Below are 18,493 nucleotides of genomic sequence, written 5' to 3'. Positions count from 1 at the left end.
CGGCCCAGCCGCAGGTCTGCACTGAGCTCTGCCGGGGCAGGGGGAAGTGAAACCCCCCCGCGGCGCCGAGCCCCAGCGGGGCCACGGACGGCCCCTTTCCAGCCTCTCTGGGTGCCCTTCAGTCCCTCCGCTCCCACCACCACTTTCCGTTGCCGTCCAGAAGCGCCTGTATCCCCAACCCCGCATCCCCGGTGGGATTTTCCTCCTTCTCCTGCATCCCCGGTGGGATTTTCCTCCTTCTCCTGCTCCAGCATCACCTTCTCCTTGCAGCCACCGAGCCGGGGGGGGATGTGAACCCCTATGTGCACACACGCATGTGCACACATGCACATGCACCCGCGCATGTGCACAAGCCCGTGCCGTTGGAGGGTGTCCCCGTCACGCGGGAGCCCCCCCGGAGCCCCCCGCCGCAGGGCAACACCGCGCGTGGAGACCCCTATGAGAAAGAAGTGTCCCCGGCTGTGGCCAACCCCCCCCCCCCGAGGCCACCAACCCCCCCGTCCTCCCCCCAAACCACGGCAGCCGGGGCCACCCCGGCCTCCACTTCCCCTTTCTCTTCCTCCTTGCCCCGCGCCGGCACGGCGAGGAGCCGGAAAGCCTGGCAGGGCGAGCGCTGACTCGCACCTCCGCGCAGGGACGTCCCGCAAGCCGGAGGAGGAGCGCGCTCCCGCGCCGGCAGCCTGGACCAGGGCACCCCCCGACCGTGCACCCCCATGCCGGACCCCGAGGGGGGCCGCTCGCCCCGGCCCCCTGACTCGGCCCTCATCTACAGCAACGTGGGTGAGTGCCGCCCCGGCAGTCCTGCCCTCCCGGCTCGGGTAGGTGAGGGGCCTGCTCGGCCGGCAGGGGACGAGCCCTGGCCGTGTCCCCGACACCCTCCCGCGGTACCCGGCCGGCATCCCTTGGGGCTGGCTGAGAGCTGGGATGGGGCTGGGATTTGAGCATCGCTTGGGGCTGGAAATATGTGGGGCGGGGGCAAATAGCTACCGACTGGTCCCCCTCCGTCTCCCACCTCTTCCCCCCCGGGGAAGGCTGAGCCCTGCTGCGTCTGTCGCTCTTCCCCAGGAGAGGTGCGGGCCCACCTCGTCCCCACCAAGGCCAGCCGAAGGGAAGGAGCCGGGAGACCCCCCTCTCAGACCGGCAAGGACCCCCTACCTCCCCCGTTGCCGAAAAAGCAGCTCCAGCGAGCGGAGTCCCTCCCGGAGCAGGAGCTGGCCCGTCGCCGTCAGGATGAGACCCCGCTGCACGCCGGCGGCATCCTCTACAGCACCCCGCCACCCCATCCGAGGGGCGAGGAGGGGGCTGCCGGCTCCAGCCCACGACAAGATAGACCCTGCTGGGGACCCAAGAGGCCCCTGACCAAGTCCCGAAGCCTGGGGGCACCCGCGGCCCAGAGCAACCTGCAGAAAGGCAGCCTGGCCCCATCTCCCGGCCCCGCGGAGCTGACGTTCACGACCCCCGACGGGGAGCTCGGACGCCTCTTCCAGGCCCTGGAGAGCAGAGCTGAGGTGTGCGAGGTGGTGGTGGGGTGCCAGCGGGCGTCCCTGGCCCGGCTCTCGGCTCACATCCAGGAGGGTCTCCTGGGGAAGGAGGACCAGCAGCAGCTGCTGGGAGCAGAGCTGGCGGGGAAGAAATGGGCAGATCTCAAGATCCTGGCGAAGGACCCGTGTTGTGAATCGGGGGATGCCTGGTACTTCCGAGTCGGCTTTGCCTTTGAGCAAGCCCAGCTGGTGTTTGCAGCCAAGGTAAGCACGGAAATCGGGAAAAAGAGCCTGAAATGGTTCCGCTTGCTCCTGCCTCTGCCCAGTTCAGGGTTACTCACCGTCAGGAGGAAATCCACTCCCACAGCACACGGAGCGGGGGGTTGTGGTGCTTCAGACTGGTGTGAAATGAGAGTCAGGAGCGCTGGCTTTTCCACTGACTCACTGTTACAGCAGGCACTTCCCCTTCTAGCACCTATTTCTTCATTTCCTAACAAAGACCCTGCTGACATGTCCCGGAGGGGTAGGGGAGACAGCTCCCTGCACGGTTTTGTGGCTAGCAGCCTGTCCAGGGATGCTTCTACATGGAAATGGCCCAGAGGACACATCAAGGAGAAGAGCATCTCTGGGGAGAACGCCCTGGTGAGAGGCCTCGGTGGGTCAGTGGACATAAAGCAGGGGCTGGAGTGGAGCTGGCTCCCCTGGCAGTGCAGAATCAGACCTCACAGAGCAGTTTTCCAGCCCTGTTGAGCTGGGCTGGGGTGACCAGCCTCCCTCTTCCCATCCCATTCCTTGCTCAAAACCATTCTGGGGCAGGGATGTGTCTCAGCAGGCATCAGCGGGCTGAAAGGGTGCAGGGAGAGAACTCAGTGCTGCTTCTCCATTCCTCATCACTTCCCCTCCCTGTAGGCACCAAAGAATGCAGTGCTACTGCTGTCTCCCAGTAACCTGTCCCTGTCTCCCATAACCTATGCAGACCCTGTTCCAGCCAGTCCTGGTGGTGCCGAGCTGAGATGGTGGCCTGAACCAGGACAAGGCTTTGGCTGACCCCTTGGTTTTGTCCTCGCGCAGCTGGCCATGCCCTGTCTCCTCTCCTAACAGGTCCTCAAGTCCCGCTCCTGCAGCCTGGCCGTGCAGACCTCCCTCAGGGCGCACTGCAGCATCCAGCAAGTGATCAGCCACTTCACTGACTCCCTCCCTCAGGAGCTTGCCCTCCCGAGAAACCCCAGGAAGCACAGTCAGTCCCAGTCCAGAGAAGAGGACACAGCCTTCCTTGGTTGCCCTCCTGTCCTGCATGTTCTCATTTCTCCTGAGGTTCCCTACCAGACCTTAGCAGACTTTGTGAAAGAATCTCACGACGCGCACAGGGCCAGCCCTGGTCACTACGAACGTCTGGCTTGCCTCCTCCTTCTGCAGGTGTGCACAGGGCTGGAGCACCTCAAGATGCAGAACGCTGGTCAGGGAGACATCTGCCCAGAGAACCTGCTGTTAGTGCAGTGCCCATGTCCTCCCATGAGCCAGCAAGGCAAAGAGACATCCCTGGGGCGCTCTCTTCCAAGGCTACTCATCAGCAACTTCTTCAAGGCTAAAGAAAAGAGAAGACCTTGTTCTACAACCCAAGAGCAAGACTGGGCTGAAGGGTTTTTGGCACCTCTCTCCCCAGTGGCAGATGAGCTGAATATAGGCATGCTGATCTACACACTCTTGCATGTGGACATCTCCCTGGAAAATGCCTTGGGCCTCAGAAGTAATAGGCTTCCTGAAATCCCATCCCTGTCTATCTATTCCACAGGACTTAAGCGTTTGGCAACGTTGCTTCTCCACAGAGATCCCTGCAAGAGGGTCTCTGTGGAACAGGCAAAGAGCATCCTGCAGGTCCTGCTCTGGGGGCCTCGCCAGGAGCTCTTTGCCAGGAGCAAGAAGACACTTGTCTTGCTCCGGAGCTGGGTGGACGTCAAGAGGGCCCTGCTGCTGCTAAAGTTTGCAGAGAAGATGGCTGGGGTTGGGGGGAGCCCCAGCCTTGAGGAGTGGCTGTGCTGCCAATACTTTAAAGAGGTCACTGAACACACGATCTACCAAGTGACCCAGGCTCTCTACACTCCCTGAAGGCTGGAGGGTTTATGCATTGAACTCTTGGAGTCTTTCATCCCCTCCATCCTCTTGTTCTTCTGAAGAAGAGATGGAGTCATTGGAGTCAGAAGGCCAGGCAGTCTCCTGAACACTGAGGATGAAGATGATGTGTGCTTGGGAGATCCCGCTGGGGGTTACCTAAAGACAAGCTAAAGCTCAACCTGCCCAAGAGACCTCCTGAAAGCCAAGAGCCCTTGGAGAAGGGGCGACCTGGCCAAATCCGCCGGCCTCCCTCTCCCACAAGGAACCACAGCTAGTCCTGCTAGCTTGGCTGGGAAAACTCTGTTTTTAAAGCTCTGCACTGGGATGCTGCTTCTTCTATAGCTCGTTAATGACAATCCTAAGTAAGCTGAGACCAAACTTCTACCTTGCATTACCTTGGCAAGGAGCTCCCACAATGCAGGACATATTTTTGCTCCTTCAGACAATTTTCGTTTGATGCTATGAATCCAGCTCATGGGAGCGTCTCAGGAGAGATGCCTTGACGGAAGCCACAGGGTCAAGTGCCGATTAAGGGGATGATTATCCTAAGCAGGGTTTACAGGGCTTCACCTCTAGACAAAAAAATCCTAGTCCTTCAGATCCCTCCTCCTGCTCCGCCTGCGACGATGCTTTGTTTTAAACAACAATTCAATGGCAAACATTACCGTTCACCTTAAGGCACCGCTATCGAAGGAGAAATATGACACATTGTATAGCCTCACTCTTTAGAAAGAGTTTGTGGCACAGTCACAAATATAAATGACATTTCCAAGAGGGAAATACACCAGCCACATAGCTTCAATAAAACTCAGATCTGAGCCTCTTAAATACTGGTCCTTTATGTGCTTCTTTTACAGCATTACACGCCCTGAGAACGTACCCAGGGAGAAATACAAAGCCGAGCTGCTCTGCGGTGATTAGCTAGAATAGCTAATAGAGAACAGTTCGGGTCAGTTTACGGCTGCTGCACACAGAGGAATCAGCCTGGAGCTTCGGTCTCTGGTTGAGCCCTAGGCAGGTCCATTGCATTTACTGTTGTATATACAGGATACACTCACAGGTAAGTCTCCTAATGTGTTTTGGGGATCTGTTAGGAATGAGGCACTGCAAACCCAGGACTTGGGTGTCCTGCGTCTCTCTGTCTGCACAGCAATCTCCACGGTGCAATCCATGTTGTAAAATTTTAGAGTCCTCAAGCTACTCAGGCAGTAGGACAACCTAATGCTGGAAGGGATAAAGCCCAGGACCTTGCACAATCTCTCCAAAGGTCTGGCTATAACACCCAGGGCTGGAAAAGCAGGGTTAGCATATCAGGGACCCGGAGGCCTGCTTTGGAGCTGGCGCATCGCTCCCCACAGCCCTGGCCTTTGCGTCACGTATTTTCCTTGGTATTGAGACCTTCAGCCAGCTCTGCAGCCTGTGACGCAACACTTCGAACCGAGTCTTTCTGGGAAGTTCTTTTTGCCTGCAGGCAAGATGCTTCCACCCTGACTCACTCAGTGACTCAGCTGAGTGCAGCTTGCAATAAATTCATTTCCTGTATAAAAAGACCTCTAATGAGATCCACACATCTGTCCCAGGGCCCTCGAGGGGGCATATCTCAAGGAAAGGTCACATGAGTTGCAGCTGCTCCGCACCGTGTGGAATCTGCACCCTAATCGCTGCTTGGGTGCTGGCTGATGAGCCCAATTTCCACAGCTGCCTTTGCGGAGGGAGGAGCGCTGCGCAAGGCCCTGCTCGGGCAATTTATACGCAGCAATTATTAATCCATCCTGAGCTACCACCTGAGAGCAGCAAGCAGTCGTGGGCTGTGCATGCAGCTAAATGGACCCTCCAGGTGTTCCCTACTACTACCTCCGGGTCAGTCTCTGCATCCCTATGGATGTGGGCAACAGGCCAGGCAGTTGTTGGAAACAACGGCATGGCTGGATCCAGGAGGATTCCTCTTAGAAGTCCTCGAACTTGAAGAAAAACTGGCAAACTGGGTTGTGACCCCGAAAGATGAAACCACAGAGATGAGCTCTCCCAGCTGCCCCAACCAGCGGGCTTCTGCCTCCTGCCCTGTCCGATAAGTGCACTGCTTTTCCCGGGGGAAGCACTGCTTTCTGCTAGCCTAGCACGGCAGAAACACGCTGCTGTCTCCATCAGCTCCTTGTGACCATTGCCTCACAGCCCTTAAGGCAGGCTCTGTCTCTGCCTTCGGGACGGGAAGACAGCAGCCTCATTATTTGGGCTGCAGCAGGGCCAGAGACCCAGCCGAGATCACAGCCCCTTTGTACAGGGCTCTGTGGACACACAGCGGGGGACTGTTCCTGCCCTGAACAGCTTCCAAACTAAAGCTAAAACAGCCGTCAAAGGGAGGTGAGATGGGGCTTGCCCTGGTCACCTTTGAGCAGAGATGGAAACGGACTGGACGGCTCGCAGCTGCAGTGTCTCTGGAGATCAGGGCTCTCAGCAGAGCCCACCTTGGCGAGCACCATGCTCAGTGCTGCCTGCCACGCCGCTAAGCTTGTGCAACACCGCGGTTTTACAGGAGCAGACCCCCTTGGGAAGACAAACCAACTCTGAACCCCACGTAGCGAAAGGCTGGCCCTGAGGGCAGAGGCTCGCACCAGTCACGTTTGCAACACTGTAGAAAGTGGATTTGTTTCTGATCTATCAGCATGATTTCCCTAGCTGCATTTCAAAGAAGAGGAGGGACAAATAAGCACAGGGAATATGTGTGCACAGGCACACTCCCCACCCGCAGAAATCCTGACCTAAGCAGGTTCCCAAAAACAGTGTTCAGAGCCTAGGCCCTGTGTGGGCTTTTGGATCTAAAAGGTCCAGAAAAGCCTGTCTGGGTTTGAAGCATGAGGAACGCACCTGCCTGCAGCACCGCAGATTTAGTGCAGCCTTGCCCACACCACCTCTGCTGTAGTATCTTGCATGGCGACAAGATGGCAGTAAAACACCTGGCACTGGCAGCAGCTCCACCAGCACAGCTTGTTTGGGCATCTGATCCTGGAGAAGCAAGGAAAAAAACTGCTCCTGCCAGGGCCAAGGTGCAGGCTGGCACCCACAGGCCTGTTCCAGCCCCAGCGTGTCCTGGAGACCGGCCAGCCAGACCCTGTGCCACCTCTGAGAACCACCACCTGCATCTCCATTTCTGGTCTTCATTCGACCGTCACCATTAGGCCATCACCTCACACTCAACTATGCTTACTTCGCCTCTCCTGCAAGACAGGTCCTACAATCCCCACCTGCCAGATGGGACACAGAGCACCCAAGGTGACAGAGAAAGTTTATGGGGGACCATGGCTTCCGAGGCAGGATGACATGTGTTTCCATACTTACCCCTGCAGAAAGCAGGTAACACAGATGCAGGGTTGCTGCAACAGCAGAATCAGAGAAAAACACCATTTCTCTAGAGAAACAGTTTATGAACTTCAGGCCTGCTGTAGCATGTTTAGCAAAAGCAAAACCACCCATTCCACACTCATGCCCACCTCCTCTTTGCTGGACTTTTGTACACCAAGAACTGCAAGTTCACATCTTAAAAAAAAAAGCACAGGAAGAGCATGATTATAAAGCCACAACATTTTGGCAAAAGGCCTGATTTTATTAACTGTATCATGCTCTAGCCAAGGGCCTTAGTCCTAGCTCAGGCTGTTGTTGTGCTATGTGCTATAACCAGGGACCCAAGGAACAGAGCACAGCCCTGCTGGGGAGGGGAGATCGGCAAGGCTTGACTCATTAGTGAAATCTCTGAAGCCCTTTGAAAAGATCAAGAACATACACCTTTTGCTGTGTTGCTAACATAACATGTCCTCTGGGAGGTAGCACCCTCTGCCTTTAAAGCTTCTTGGAGCACTCGATATTGTAGCAGTGAGGGCAGTTACCATTAACGGATCCTCCCTGCTTCTTTAGGGATGGATTTTAAGAGTATGCTTAAACCATAATGCCTATGCCATTCCAGCATTGTTCAGTCAAGAACAGCTGCCTTAGCAGCCTAAGGATCACCCCAAAAAGCATTTCCAAGGGACTCATTCATATGGAGTTGCAAGCCACACATGGGTTCCCAAAGCCAAGCTCTGGGTGAATGTCATACCACTGAAAGAAGTACAGACTTCAGTGAAGATCATGTGCTTGTATTTCTGCTCTCAGCCTGACAAAGGTGGGTTTTAAACCTGATGAAATAGCCTTAACTCACCTGCAGAACTCACTGCTACAAGTTTTTATAGAGGCAAAATTGAGGGACTCAAAGGATGCTAGACAAGCCTTCAAAGTTGCAAAAGTATTAAGAAAAGCTTTCAAATACAATGCTTTGAGCACAGATCTTCAGCAAACCAGGAAGAAAGTCTTCAGAGAGCTTACCTGTTGAACCAGCATTGCATGGCCCTTCTCTTGGAAGGGAGCTGACAGCCAACACAGAAAACAGCACTGGACTAAACAGATCTTGGGTCTGAACCAACACACTAGTACACAAATTTCAGTAACATCAGCAACATGCAAGTACCATTTTCCCATTTCTATCAGCATCAAATATTAACTCTGGGTGCCTGTGCAACCCCAGTCACTGGGTGATTCCTGCCTCTTCCCCTTCAACTCAAAGCTGTTCTCCCCATGACACGCCTCCAGTTCCAGAGGCTGCCTAACCTTGACACCACTACTTAGCTAACACAGGTGTCAGAGGTCTTTATCAATACAGAGCCCATGAGCTTGTCATTGAGTCATCTTGTCAGAAAATTTAGCACACACTAGCATGGGACTTCACTGCTACAAGTGACTCCAGGTACCAGAACTGCTTATTTGATCCTCAGGTACCATGACTTCAAGACAGATGCATCAGCTGTACTTTGGAGCATTTCATTTGCGATTCCTTTTATGCAATACATGCCCTGAAGTATTCTATAAAACATTCATGACAGGGGAGGTTCATACACCAGGGATCCAGCTTCAACTCCATCTGCCCCTTATTAGCAGTGGAAATGGACACATGCCAATTATTTCATTAAGTTTTTAAGCAGGAGTGCTAGATTACTTCAATCTCAACAGATGATCACCACAAGTTCCAGTCAAGCAATGAGTGACCCAAGCAAGCCTTTCCATACCTAGAATTTTAATTCACATGGTTGGGGCAATTTCATAGCCAAATCTCTTCAGAGTGCAAGTCTTAAACATCTTAAACCAGCAATAAAAAGTAAAATATAAATTTTTATTTAGAATTAAAGCAAATACTTCAGTATCACAAACACAATATTAAACTTCAAGAAATATACTGCTAATTTGGAGGGAGCATTTATTTGCACAACCACAACATGCGCACAAATCCAGAAAAAGATGTGGAGTCTGAAATTTTCAACATCTCACCACCAGAGCAGTTGGTCACAATGTTTTGTACAAACAGTTATAGATACTGTAATAGATGTTGACAAAATTTCTACAGAATCATCTTTATAGACAACAAGAAAGCTCTAAGAGGCAAACATTGCAATCTATTCTTCTTCTGATGAGTCTCTCTCAAACGTGTAGGCCATGAAGCAAGCATCTGGTCTCTTGGGGACAAGGGGATGCCCTGGTTTCACAATCTCAAAGCCCAAAAAGCTGAAAGTACGGAGCAATGCAGCTAGAAGAAAGCAGAAAATACACATTTCAACCACTTGATACCATGCAACAGTTCAACAGAGCACGCAACTTCAAATATTGCATCAATAACCCTAGAGCCAATGGCGCTAAGGAGGTAACACCTACCTCTATCATCTCTGTTTTTGTGGAAACAAATGAAGACATGATCAACTCGAAGCTGTTCCTCAGCAAACTCAAGAAGAACTGCAAAACTAGAAGACAAATGAAAGACATACTCAGTGAACATGAGCAAGTATTTGTCCTCCAGACATACACTTATGAGACTTTGCTAGGTATCTGCAAATACATTCATAGGCACAAGTAACAGGTTGGGGTTGCAGATTCACACCAACAAGAAACATCCCTGAGCCCTAGGTATAACTTGGGGGGGCAGAAATTCAAGTCTTCATCACAAAAAGCAAGCTTGTTGCAGCTGAATGGAGTATTTCAGTGACATCAGCTCCAACCAAGCTGCTAGTCTAAATAAAAGCTCAAAAGACTGACTGCTATTTTCTCTAGATAAAAGCAGTCATTCTTAATATCTGGAAACGCGGCTTGAAGCAGATATTTGTTGGTCCTAATTGGCAAAACAGGTAGACAAAGCCCTCAAAATAGGATCACTTAGTTACAGCTTCTTACAAGTCAGCTTCAAGCACCATAATTAGACTTAAACTCTCAAAACAAAGACTTATCAGTTGTCTCTTGTGGCAGTCAACATCACAGCATTATTCCCCTGCACTGCAGAACCTCCATGAGGGAGGCAAACAAAACTGCAGTTGCATTTTGTTTACCTGTCTTTGCTCCCTTCAGGCAGAGCACCACTGGGAATTTCTATATAGAGGTTGTTGTTGTTCAGCACTGCTCTCCAACTAATGTGTTTGGCATCTGTAAGCCTTGACTGGACATTCAGAATTCTTGTCCTGTTATTAGATGTTAGTTCTTCTGTTACATTCAGCCGATTATCCTGTAGTAGTAAGATATGCAAAGTTACTCCTGATTCATTATTAAAAAAAGATAATTCCCATTAACAGGATCCAGACAAGAAAAGCATTCAAGTTCACCATAGTGAACTACTTTAACATTACTCACCGAATAAAATAAATTAGCTGAAAGATTGTGATCCCTCTGACTATTCCCTCGCCCACCTGGGATCTTCAGGGGTGGGTGAGGGACATCAGGAGCACCACCGAGGCCCCGGACCCAGGTTACTACAGCAATTGAAGGGAACCCTGGAACTAGAAAGGAATTGCAGTTACAGAAGTGAACACATAGTTGTGTTAAGCCCTGAGAACTCTGTATTTAAAATTGTGATGAGAAGGTGAGTTTTCAAAAAATAACTCCCAGGCCAGTGGAACTCCTCCCACTTCAACCCAGGCAAATTGAGAAAACAAAGGAATTTCCAGGCCAAGCAGAGGAACACCATCTAAAGCCCAGATCCACAAGCCTCAGAAAACACTATTGATAGTATTTTGAGTGAATTTGGACATGAAAATATTCTCACTTTAAAGTGTACTTCTAGATTGAGGCAGCAGTCTACTCAATCTGATCAATTGATGAACTGCTTTGCTATCGCACAATCAACATACCATTTTGTCCTCCTCCCCTACTTTGACCTTGTAGTAATTATCAAGAATATACCTGCCCAGCAAGCTAGGTATCATTCCTCCTCCTGATATGCAGCCATAATTACATTAAATCTTTGCATCAGAACTCTTGGCTTGAGGTCAGAAAATTACATGAAAGTCAGAGATGTCAATCTACCTCAAATGCTTTCACTATGCAAAGCTCAGACAAGCCAGCTTGCCAATTTTAAGTCATTTGAGACTACATCTGAATATCTGAAAACCTACTTGAATCTTTGAGTTACTTCCAGAGCAATTTTACACTGCTCTGCCAAGTTCACTACTTAAGGTTAAAAAATGCTATCCTCATAAGAGAGGAAACATTTCTTGTACACATGCTAAGTTTCAGCCCATCTGTAAGCCTGCTTAGCCGAATAAGCCTTCTGCTGTACTAGGAGCAAACGCTACACTGACTGGCCCCTCCCTCTGCACCATCTTTCACCCTGCAGGCTTACTCTTCAGTTGCGTCATCTCAGCAGATGCAGCAATCGAGGCCCTTAGGGAAATTTTCACAATCGTCCTGTCTGTGAGTGCCAGCAGCCATTTGCAAATCAGAATAAACATGTACAAAATAACCCACCATTTTGCACAGTTCATGTGAGTAATTTTTTTTTTAATTAGTCATAAATCTGATGACCAATCCCTATTAAAAAGCACCTGAATGGCCACACAGACCATCTACTATATGCTGGTAAGAATCATTAAGGGCAGTAACTGCAAAGTCATATTGATCCAAATACAAAATTAGAATTTGCTTTATTTCAATTAACTGAACCTTCAAGCCATTATTTTTAGGCTCTTGACAAGAGAGCCAGTTTCCTTTAATACAGCATTGAAAAATTATTTTATCCAAGATTGATTTTAAGTCCATGTATTCCTGACTGCCCTTATAAATAAATCTGTATTTAAGCACCCTGCTCAGAACTCTTCAACAGCAATTGCTATAAGAGAGTGTAGTAACCCTTTATATTCTGTGATTTCACCTTTCACCCAGTGAAAGTACATATGATTAACAGTCTAGGCTCTGAGATGGGGAATATATTTCAAGTTTATGTGTGCTCTTACTCCTCTTAGGGGGAAAAAAAAGGAGAATTTTTCTTCAAAAAGCCATCAAGTATGAAAATAGGTTTCTTAAGGATTCGAGGAGAAACTAGTTTTATAATTCACATACCAGGTCTGATCATCATTTTCTTTATACAGAGCAGATTGGTGTCCTAAGCTTCACCACTCTACACAGCTCACCCTGTTATTCAGGTATTTTCTTGCCAGCATCTGTTGGGATTGTTTAATCCCCTGGTTGAATTTTAAACAGCTCTCAACACTCTTACGTTCTACTTTAGACTCAGTATCCTCGATTAGCTTTCAAGAATATCTATCATTACATAAGGAGATCATCACGGCTTTCAACGCTTTGCCAGCCTTGTTTAACTGCGTTTTCTCTCACAGCTGGCAGAAGGCAGCTCAGGCCCTGGCTTTTGTCTCCAGGCACCTTTGAGCCCCTCAGCTTCTCAGGCAGAGGGACCGCTGAGGAGCGGCTCCACGTTAGGGGCTGGGCGTGCGTTTTTCAAGGCTTCCTCCGAGGTTTATGACACCTTCGGAGATCGCACGGCTAAGCCCCATTCGGGCACACGCAGCTAACGTGGCACGCGGCGCCAAGCGCCCGGGGGCTGAGGCGGCTGCGGGGGCGCCGGCCCGGGGCTGCTCCCGGCGTTTCCCCGGGGGTGGGGAGCCCAGTCAGGCAGGCCCTGACCCCCCGGCACGGCGGGGAGTCACCTCGGAATCAAGGCGGGAGCTGGGGAGGCTGGAAAACCGTTTTTCTCCCCCCTCCCCCTCCGCGGGGGCGGCGAGCCGCAAGGCGCTGCGCTGGCGCCCGGCGCGGGGGAGGCGGCACGGGCTGCCCCTCCCCCACCCGCCACGGAGCACCCCTCCCCTCCCCCACCCCCGTGACGGGGGCGGCGACCGGCAAACGGCGCTTGGAGGGGGGGGGGGCGGCAGGGCGGGCCTGGAGGGCAAGCGAGGAGGCCTCGGGTGCCCAGCGGTGCAAGGGCTGAGGGAGGCCGCAGCCTCTCACCTGCTCTGTCCGGTACTGAGGCTCAGCACGGCGGGCATGACGGTGCTTTTATTCCCCTCTTTCTCTCTGGCGAAGCAGTGACTGTTGAGTATCCGCTGCAGGGAGGATTTCACCATCCGGCCGCTCTGGTCCGAACCCCGAAACCCTCCGCCGCCCCCCGCCGGCCGCTCTCCAGGCACTGCTACACAAAATGGCACCGGCTACGCAGTGGGTCCTTATATACCCTCCAAGCCACGCCCCCTCCTCGCCGTGGCAACGCCCCGCAGAGCGGGCCACGCCCCCGAACGGGAAAAGACTCCTCTGCGGTAAACAGCCCAACTGTCCCTTAGAAGGGCTCGCTCCCCATTGGCTGAGGGGACAGCGGAGGCGGAACGCGGTGCTCTTTTTCTATTGGTTGGCAGCATGAGGGGGTTAACATTGGTTAGAAGCGCGACAGGCCGGGAAGCGGAGAGGGAGAGGGGGGCTCTGATTGGCTGCGCCTGCAGCGGGTGGGCTGAGGCTGGCCTGATTCGGCCGGGAGGCTTCAGCGCGGCGCCGCAGCCCTCACTCCCCTCCGAGGCGCCGGTTCGAGCCCGGCGTCCGCGCCCCCGCCTCGCTGAGGTAAACGGCGGGGAGGGGGAGGGGCCAGCGCCGGCCTCGCGCATGCGCCGGGAGTGGGGGGAGGGGCCGGGCGGTGACAGAGCAGCGTCGCTCGGCGGCGGAGGCCGGTTGCGCTGGGACCCGCTGGAGGGGGGAGGGAGGCGATGGCGGTGTCCGGCCTTCCCCGCGGCCTCACGGCGTGGCGGCGCGAACCGGCTGGGGAAGGCGGGGCGGGGGCCCGTCGTGTGGGGGGCGTCTGGGTTTTGCCGCCCCAAAAGCAGCTCGGTAGCCTGTGAGGAAGGTGGCGGCGGTGACCGGAGGCCCTGCCGCCTTCCAGCACTGCCGCGGAGCTTAATACTTAGAAAAACATTAAATAAAAAAGGTTCCGAGAAGAGTCGGCTGGAATGGTGACTTGTTTTTGGTGTGCCCGTTTTCTGTTGTCCGTGTGCACCCGGCTGGAACTTCAACACCTTGAAGCTTTTAATTCCCCCCGACTTGTGTTTTATCCTGGCCACGGTGCTGCGTCGTAATTTACAGTTACGGCTGAGGTGGTGGGGAGTGGGTTGCTGGTAATGCTTTGAAATGAGAAAAAAAACCTCTTGGTGCTGTACCTGAATGAGGAAGTAAACATGCTGCTTGTTTACATGGCAGGAGTTAACCTGCATCCACACCCCGCTAACAAACAGTCAAAACCACTTCCTTGATAATGTAACACTATGTGTTCGAGCTCCTACGAGCTTTCCGGAAATGCAAGGCCTTGAGACAGGCTTGGGTCTTTGTGCAACCTCACGGCAAGAGCAAGGTCTAGAGGAGATGATGTGACTTGGACAACCCCGACAACCCCGTTCTCTTTTGGGCAATAACTGGTGTAAACACAGATTCATCCTTTGGGGGAGGGTCTTCAAAATTCATCTTAAAAGCAGCAGTCAAATGTGTGCACAAAGTAAATGCATTGTTATTCCCATGCCAGGAGATCTTTGACTTAGACGGTTCTGAACATTTAAGTCTGTAACACATTAGGTGACACCAGTCCTCTTTTGAAAACCAAGCCAGAAGCTGAACAGGGCAGATCCTAAAGTGTGTATCTTATTACCCAACATGGAAAGAAAGCTCAAGGTGAAGGTTTACCTGATGCTGCTCAAGTCTGTGATCAGGTATACCTTGTAAAGTAGGTGCCCTAAAAGCAAGTGGGAAAAGGTGGATATAGAGCCAAAGAAAACCCCTGAAGGTATGTTTGTTCTAAATCATGGCTTTCTAAAAAATGGAGATGGCTATTCTTTTTTTTAATCAAATCTAGCTATGACAAGCCTAATTATTACCTTCAGGTACTGTAGCTGTATTTGGGCATCTTTTGTTTTTACACTGTTGCTTATTTTTATTTGCTTTAAAATGTTCCCATCCAGGAACTCTGAGCACATGGATATTCCATTGATTGGGTCCACTTTGCACAAGAATAAGTATCTAAATCCCCACCCACCTTCTGTGTCCTGAAACTACACTGCCTATGATGGAACAAAGTGTATTGCCAAAAGAAAACATTGTCTGTTCTCCTGCAGCTTAGATGACAAGCCTAGCCTGGCCAGCAGCCAGCTATTTGTCTGGGAGTCATGGTAAGTAAGAGGTGCAAGGGAAAAATCCTTTTCCTGCTGCAGGTATCTGCACTCAACTCCCAGAACACAAAATAACTCAGACATTAGTACTTGCTTCCACCCCCCTCTTGAGACTCAGCTATTGATTTATGGAGGTGAAGCAGTTTAATGTGTCATCCAGTGACCAATCTGAACCAATAGCATAGCTGCAACTCGGAAATATTCAGGCCAAGCAAAACACATCAGAGAAGATTTGGCAATTCTATATTGTATGTTGCTTTAGAAAGGTTTTTCTTGGGGGGGGAGGGGTTGGATGGATTCACTGATGCCTTAGAATTGTGTTTTAGGTTTCATTATTTCTAATAATGGTATTTATGTGGTAATCTGCTTGTAATTCTTTATAATGGCACTGTGTCACAGGGCACCATCTTTGCAGCTGCCTCCCTCTTTACCGTGACAATTGAAATAGCATTGATCTTTGGATCCCTGTCATCTCAGTGGGCCATCAGGCCATTTTACAGATGAGTGACCTGGCCAGCACTGTGTTCTTATGTAGCCTGAAAAGGGCCCAATCAACCTGTTTTGTTTTCGTGCGTTAAATACTGCGTGGGATTAGTTCCAGCTGCAGTTTTGTTTAGATAGCCTGACTTTTCCAGTTTAGCGGTGACAATGATTCATAAATCCTCACAGAGAGGACTCTGACTCACAACCTCCAGATTAACAGCTGAGGCACTTTGAGATGTTGCCATCTCCAGCTGTGTATTACCAATGTTTTGCCATGATTACCATACCCAGAGCAGAGTAAGCAAAAGTAATTGTGTGTCTGCATCTCGGTTGCTCCAGCTGTGTTCATAGTTTGGCATCGTAGTGCAAATCCATCCCAGCCCCTGGTGTTACCTAATGATGTTAGAGTGAGCTCTAACAGCTGAGGTGTGGACGTCCATTCGTACCTGCCCACTTCTGCTGTGGCATGATGACTTTAAACACGGAGGCAAGATGGACAACTGCAAATAGAGAATCTTGTTCATTGAAGTCCTGAGGGTCTAGTTCATCCCAATTCCCCACGAATATACAGACAAAGACCCCCTTGTTCCACTGGCTCCCCATGATCAGAGCCTTCCCATCTCCAAGATACCTGTTTCAAAGGACTAGTGTAGTCCCCCAAAGCGGGGGATATATCAAGGAGTCAGCGGCAGTAAGTTTGTATTAATTCCCTCCTGAGCTCTTTCAGAGGCGAGCATGCACCAAGTCCAGAAGTTCTGTGTTCTTACACAAACACGTAGCAGCAATTAGGCTGTATAAAATTACCTGGGATAATATCTTGTACAATCTGAGTTACTAAATAACCAGACCTGCTAATGGAGAAAGTAAAGAGAAGCAACAAAATGGAAGTCCACAGTAGGAATCTAAGTTTAAGTTGTTTCAGGTTGAGGAAAGCTAGAGTCTTATCTTCTAGAACATTTTCCCTTTTTTTAATCTTGCTTCAGCATGCTTTTCCTTCTCTTTCTTTCAACAAAGGAGATCCTGAACATTAGTCAAAATCCCCAGTTCAGGATTCTTTGTCAAGCTTTTATAACTTTAATTTCTGAAAGCTCTTAGATTGGAAGAAGAGTTTGTGGCAGCAAAGGAATATGTAAAATCACGTTCAAGATGGGTAGCTGATGTTAACAGAAGTTAGAGCAAGAAGTGGACAAGATAAGTAACTGAATTTTTTCTTCATGGTCTGTTTTCAGGTTTGCGAGTGTTTGTGATCAGATGACAAGAAACTAATGCTTATTTGCTGGACCTGAAACAGTCATAAGACTTGACCATTCTGAAACTCCGCACATTGATACCATAGTTCCGTTGCTTCTTTTTTTTAGAAAAGGGAAGATCAGCAGTTCTGGTGTTTAGCTAATTAAAACTTAACTAAATAGCAAGGCTGCAAATATTAGTGCGTCTGGTTTTCTGCCACTGAGAAGGAGCTTTTAGAGAGTGGTCTGCCACAGGCTTCACTGGCTGTTTCCAAGTTCTAGAGGAGTAATAAAGTTCCAGTGAAGATGAGTGGAAAAAACTGATATTTGACATGTAGCAAAAAACCTAGTATATTTTCTGCTTAGCTGCATCATGCTGTCAAAGCTCTTCTTGAATGTGGAAATAGGAGATGTTTATGACATTGAGCATCATCATGGGAATTAATCTGCCTCTGATTTGCCGAATAGGGAAGCTCAGCAGAAAGAAAGATGTAAACTGCCTTTTAAAGTGTGCACAGGCCTTGCATAGCATTACACGCTTAGTAACTGCAAAAAAAAAAAAGGTTAAAACTTTTTAATAAATTAAGACTTTAAATCAAGTGGTTCTGGTTGCCATTTCTCTCTCTCTGCGTTCCAGGCGGGCTCCATTTGTTCTTGCAGTTTTAAGAGTTATACAGAGATGTAGCTAAGCACCAAAACAGAATAGGAGACAGAGATGTCCGTCATAATGTGTTTTCACAGAAATCATTGTATGTGATGACTTCTCCACCCTGTAATTTAGTGGGTTTTAGTCCCAGGCTACTATGAGTGTTCATCTGGGTCAGCTCCAAGTGGGGAAGAAGTACAGCAAAATCTTACAAAGTCTTTATCAAAACACCAGACAGTTGTTATATCTAAAATTTATAAGATCTGTAGTTTGTCAGTCTTATAAGGCAGGACCTTTAGATCCCTCCATCTTTGGAACTTCTGATTCATTGCCTTCCAGGTAACAGTTAACTCTCAGCTAATTTTAAAAACTCCCCCAGTAACATGCTATTTGGTGTGTTGGCATCTATTCTGATCTTTGTGGGACGTGTAATTAGAGCACTTCTTCTACCTGGAAAACTCTCCTCATTTTCACTGACTCTTCCCTCTGAGAACGATTTGATTTGAAGGTCAGGCTTTTTTTGCAGACCCACTTGTGCTGGAAGGAAATTCTGCATGCCACTGCAGAGTAAAACTGACATTTTTAGATGTTTACCAGCACAGGGAAGAATTTATTTTCCAAGATCTTTGTGAGATACTAAACTAGAAAGCAGCCGCTCGTACCCCAGGCCAACAGATGTCTGTGCTTCTCACCACAGAAACCTTGGATCTCTGCTTTCTCACTTAAAAACAGCTGGTATGAAGAGGACTGTATATTGAATGCAGATGAGGTAACAGATGCTTAATATGCTTTAAAAATGTTGTTATCTGTTTTAGGGGTGTAACCCAGCGTAGTGGTGACCACCTAATAAGTTCTGAGTTGTCTTCTGCAAGTTTGCAGGATCAAACTTCTCAGGCACTTTTTGCAGTTGCTGAAATAATGCGGGGGTGAGGGGAGAAGTCTGAAGTGATAACAGGAAATACAGTCAGCTCGATAGCGAGCAAGCAAGCTGTACAGAAACACAAGATATTACTGTGTTCCTTAGCATTTCTGGGGGAAGGGGTGTGCCACTTC

General features: G+C 50.0%; 3 protein-coding genes across 12 annotated transcripts in view; 2 read left to right on the top strand and 1 right to left on the bottom strand.

Annotated features, from left to right (window-relative positions):
• The first annotated feature begins 252 nt into the window (after positions 1 to 252).
• PEAK3 (PEAK family member 3) lies at positions 253 to 4,412 on the top strand. The gene is made up of 3 exons (XM_026114154.2): positions 253 to 780; positions 1,066 to 1,745; positions 2,583 to 4,412. Exons 1-3 carry the CDS (start codon positions 714 to 716, stop codon positions 3,585 to 3,587), a joined length of 1,752 nt encoding a protein of 583 aa, XP_025969939.1. The 5' UTR covers positions 253 to 713; the 3' UTR covers positions 3,588 to 4,412.
• A 4,357-nt stretch (positions 4,413 to 8,769) lies between these two features.
• Positions 8,770 to 13,113, bottom strand: OAZ1 (ornithine decarboxylase antizyme 1). Its single transcript, XM_026114179.2, is given in 6 exon segments — positions 8,770 to 9,201; positions 9,327 to 9,412; positions 9,992 to 10,164; positions 10,290 to 10,376; positions 10,378 to 10,435; positions 12,894 to 13,113. Coding segments are annotated over 6 exon segments (651 nt in total). The 5' UTR covers positions 13,010 to 13,113; the 3' UTR covers positions 8,770 to 9,070.
• A 231-nt stretch (positions 13,114 to 13,344) lies between these two features.
• Positions 13,345 to 18,493, top strand: part of JSRP1 (junctional sarcoplasmic reticulum protein 1) — a 37,382-nt gene continuing 32,233 nt past the window's right edge. For 4 of the 10 annotated variants that reach the window (XM_026114172.2, XM_026114173.2, XM_026114174.2 and 1 more), the window contains exon 1: positions 17,423 to 18,209. Coding sequence is in view for 2 of the 10 variants with exons in the window: in XM_026114168.2 (XP_025969953.1) it covers positions 15,034 to 15,082 (49 nt within the window). In the remaining 8 variants the exon portion in view is untranslated. Of the gene's footprint in view, positions 13,494 to 14,875; positions 15,083 to 17,422; positions 18,210 to 18,493 lie in introns of those variants that run through there. The other 6 variants (XM_026114176.2, XM_064497250.1, XM_026114177.2 and 3 more) reach the window with 4 other exon arrangements.

The sequence above is a fragment of the Dromaius novaehollandiae genome, chromosome 25, assembly GCF_036370855.1.
Source record: "Dromaius novaehollandiae isolate bDroNov1 chromosome 25, bDroNov1.hap1, whole genome shotgun sequence".
Taxonomy (NCBI): Eukaryota; Metazoa; Chordata; class Aves; order Casuariiformes; family Dromaiidae; genus Dromaius; species Dromaius novaehollandiae.
The sequence above is the reverse complement of the archived record's forward strand: the minus strand, read 5'-3'. Positions and strand labels throughout refer to the sequence as shown.

Bases quoted from the DNA above. Each gene is read 5' to 3' on its own strand.
- PEAK3 (XM_026114154.2), top strand. From the start codon at position 714: ATGCCGGACCCCGAGGGGGGCCGCTCGCCCCGGCCCCCTGACTCGGCC. The intron at 781-1,065 runs GTGAGTGCCGCC...GCTCTTCCCCAG, and splicing joins CCTCATCTACAGCAACGTGG to GAGAGGTGCGGGCCCACCTC. The intron at 1,746-2,582 runs GTAAGCACGGAA...CTCTCCTAACAG, and splicing joins AGCTGGTGTTTGCAGCCAAG to GTCCTCAAGTCCCGCTCCTG.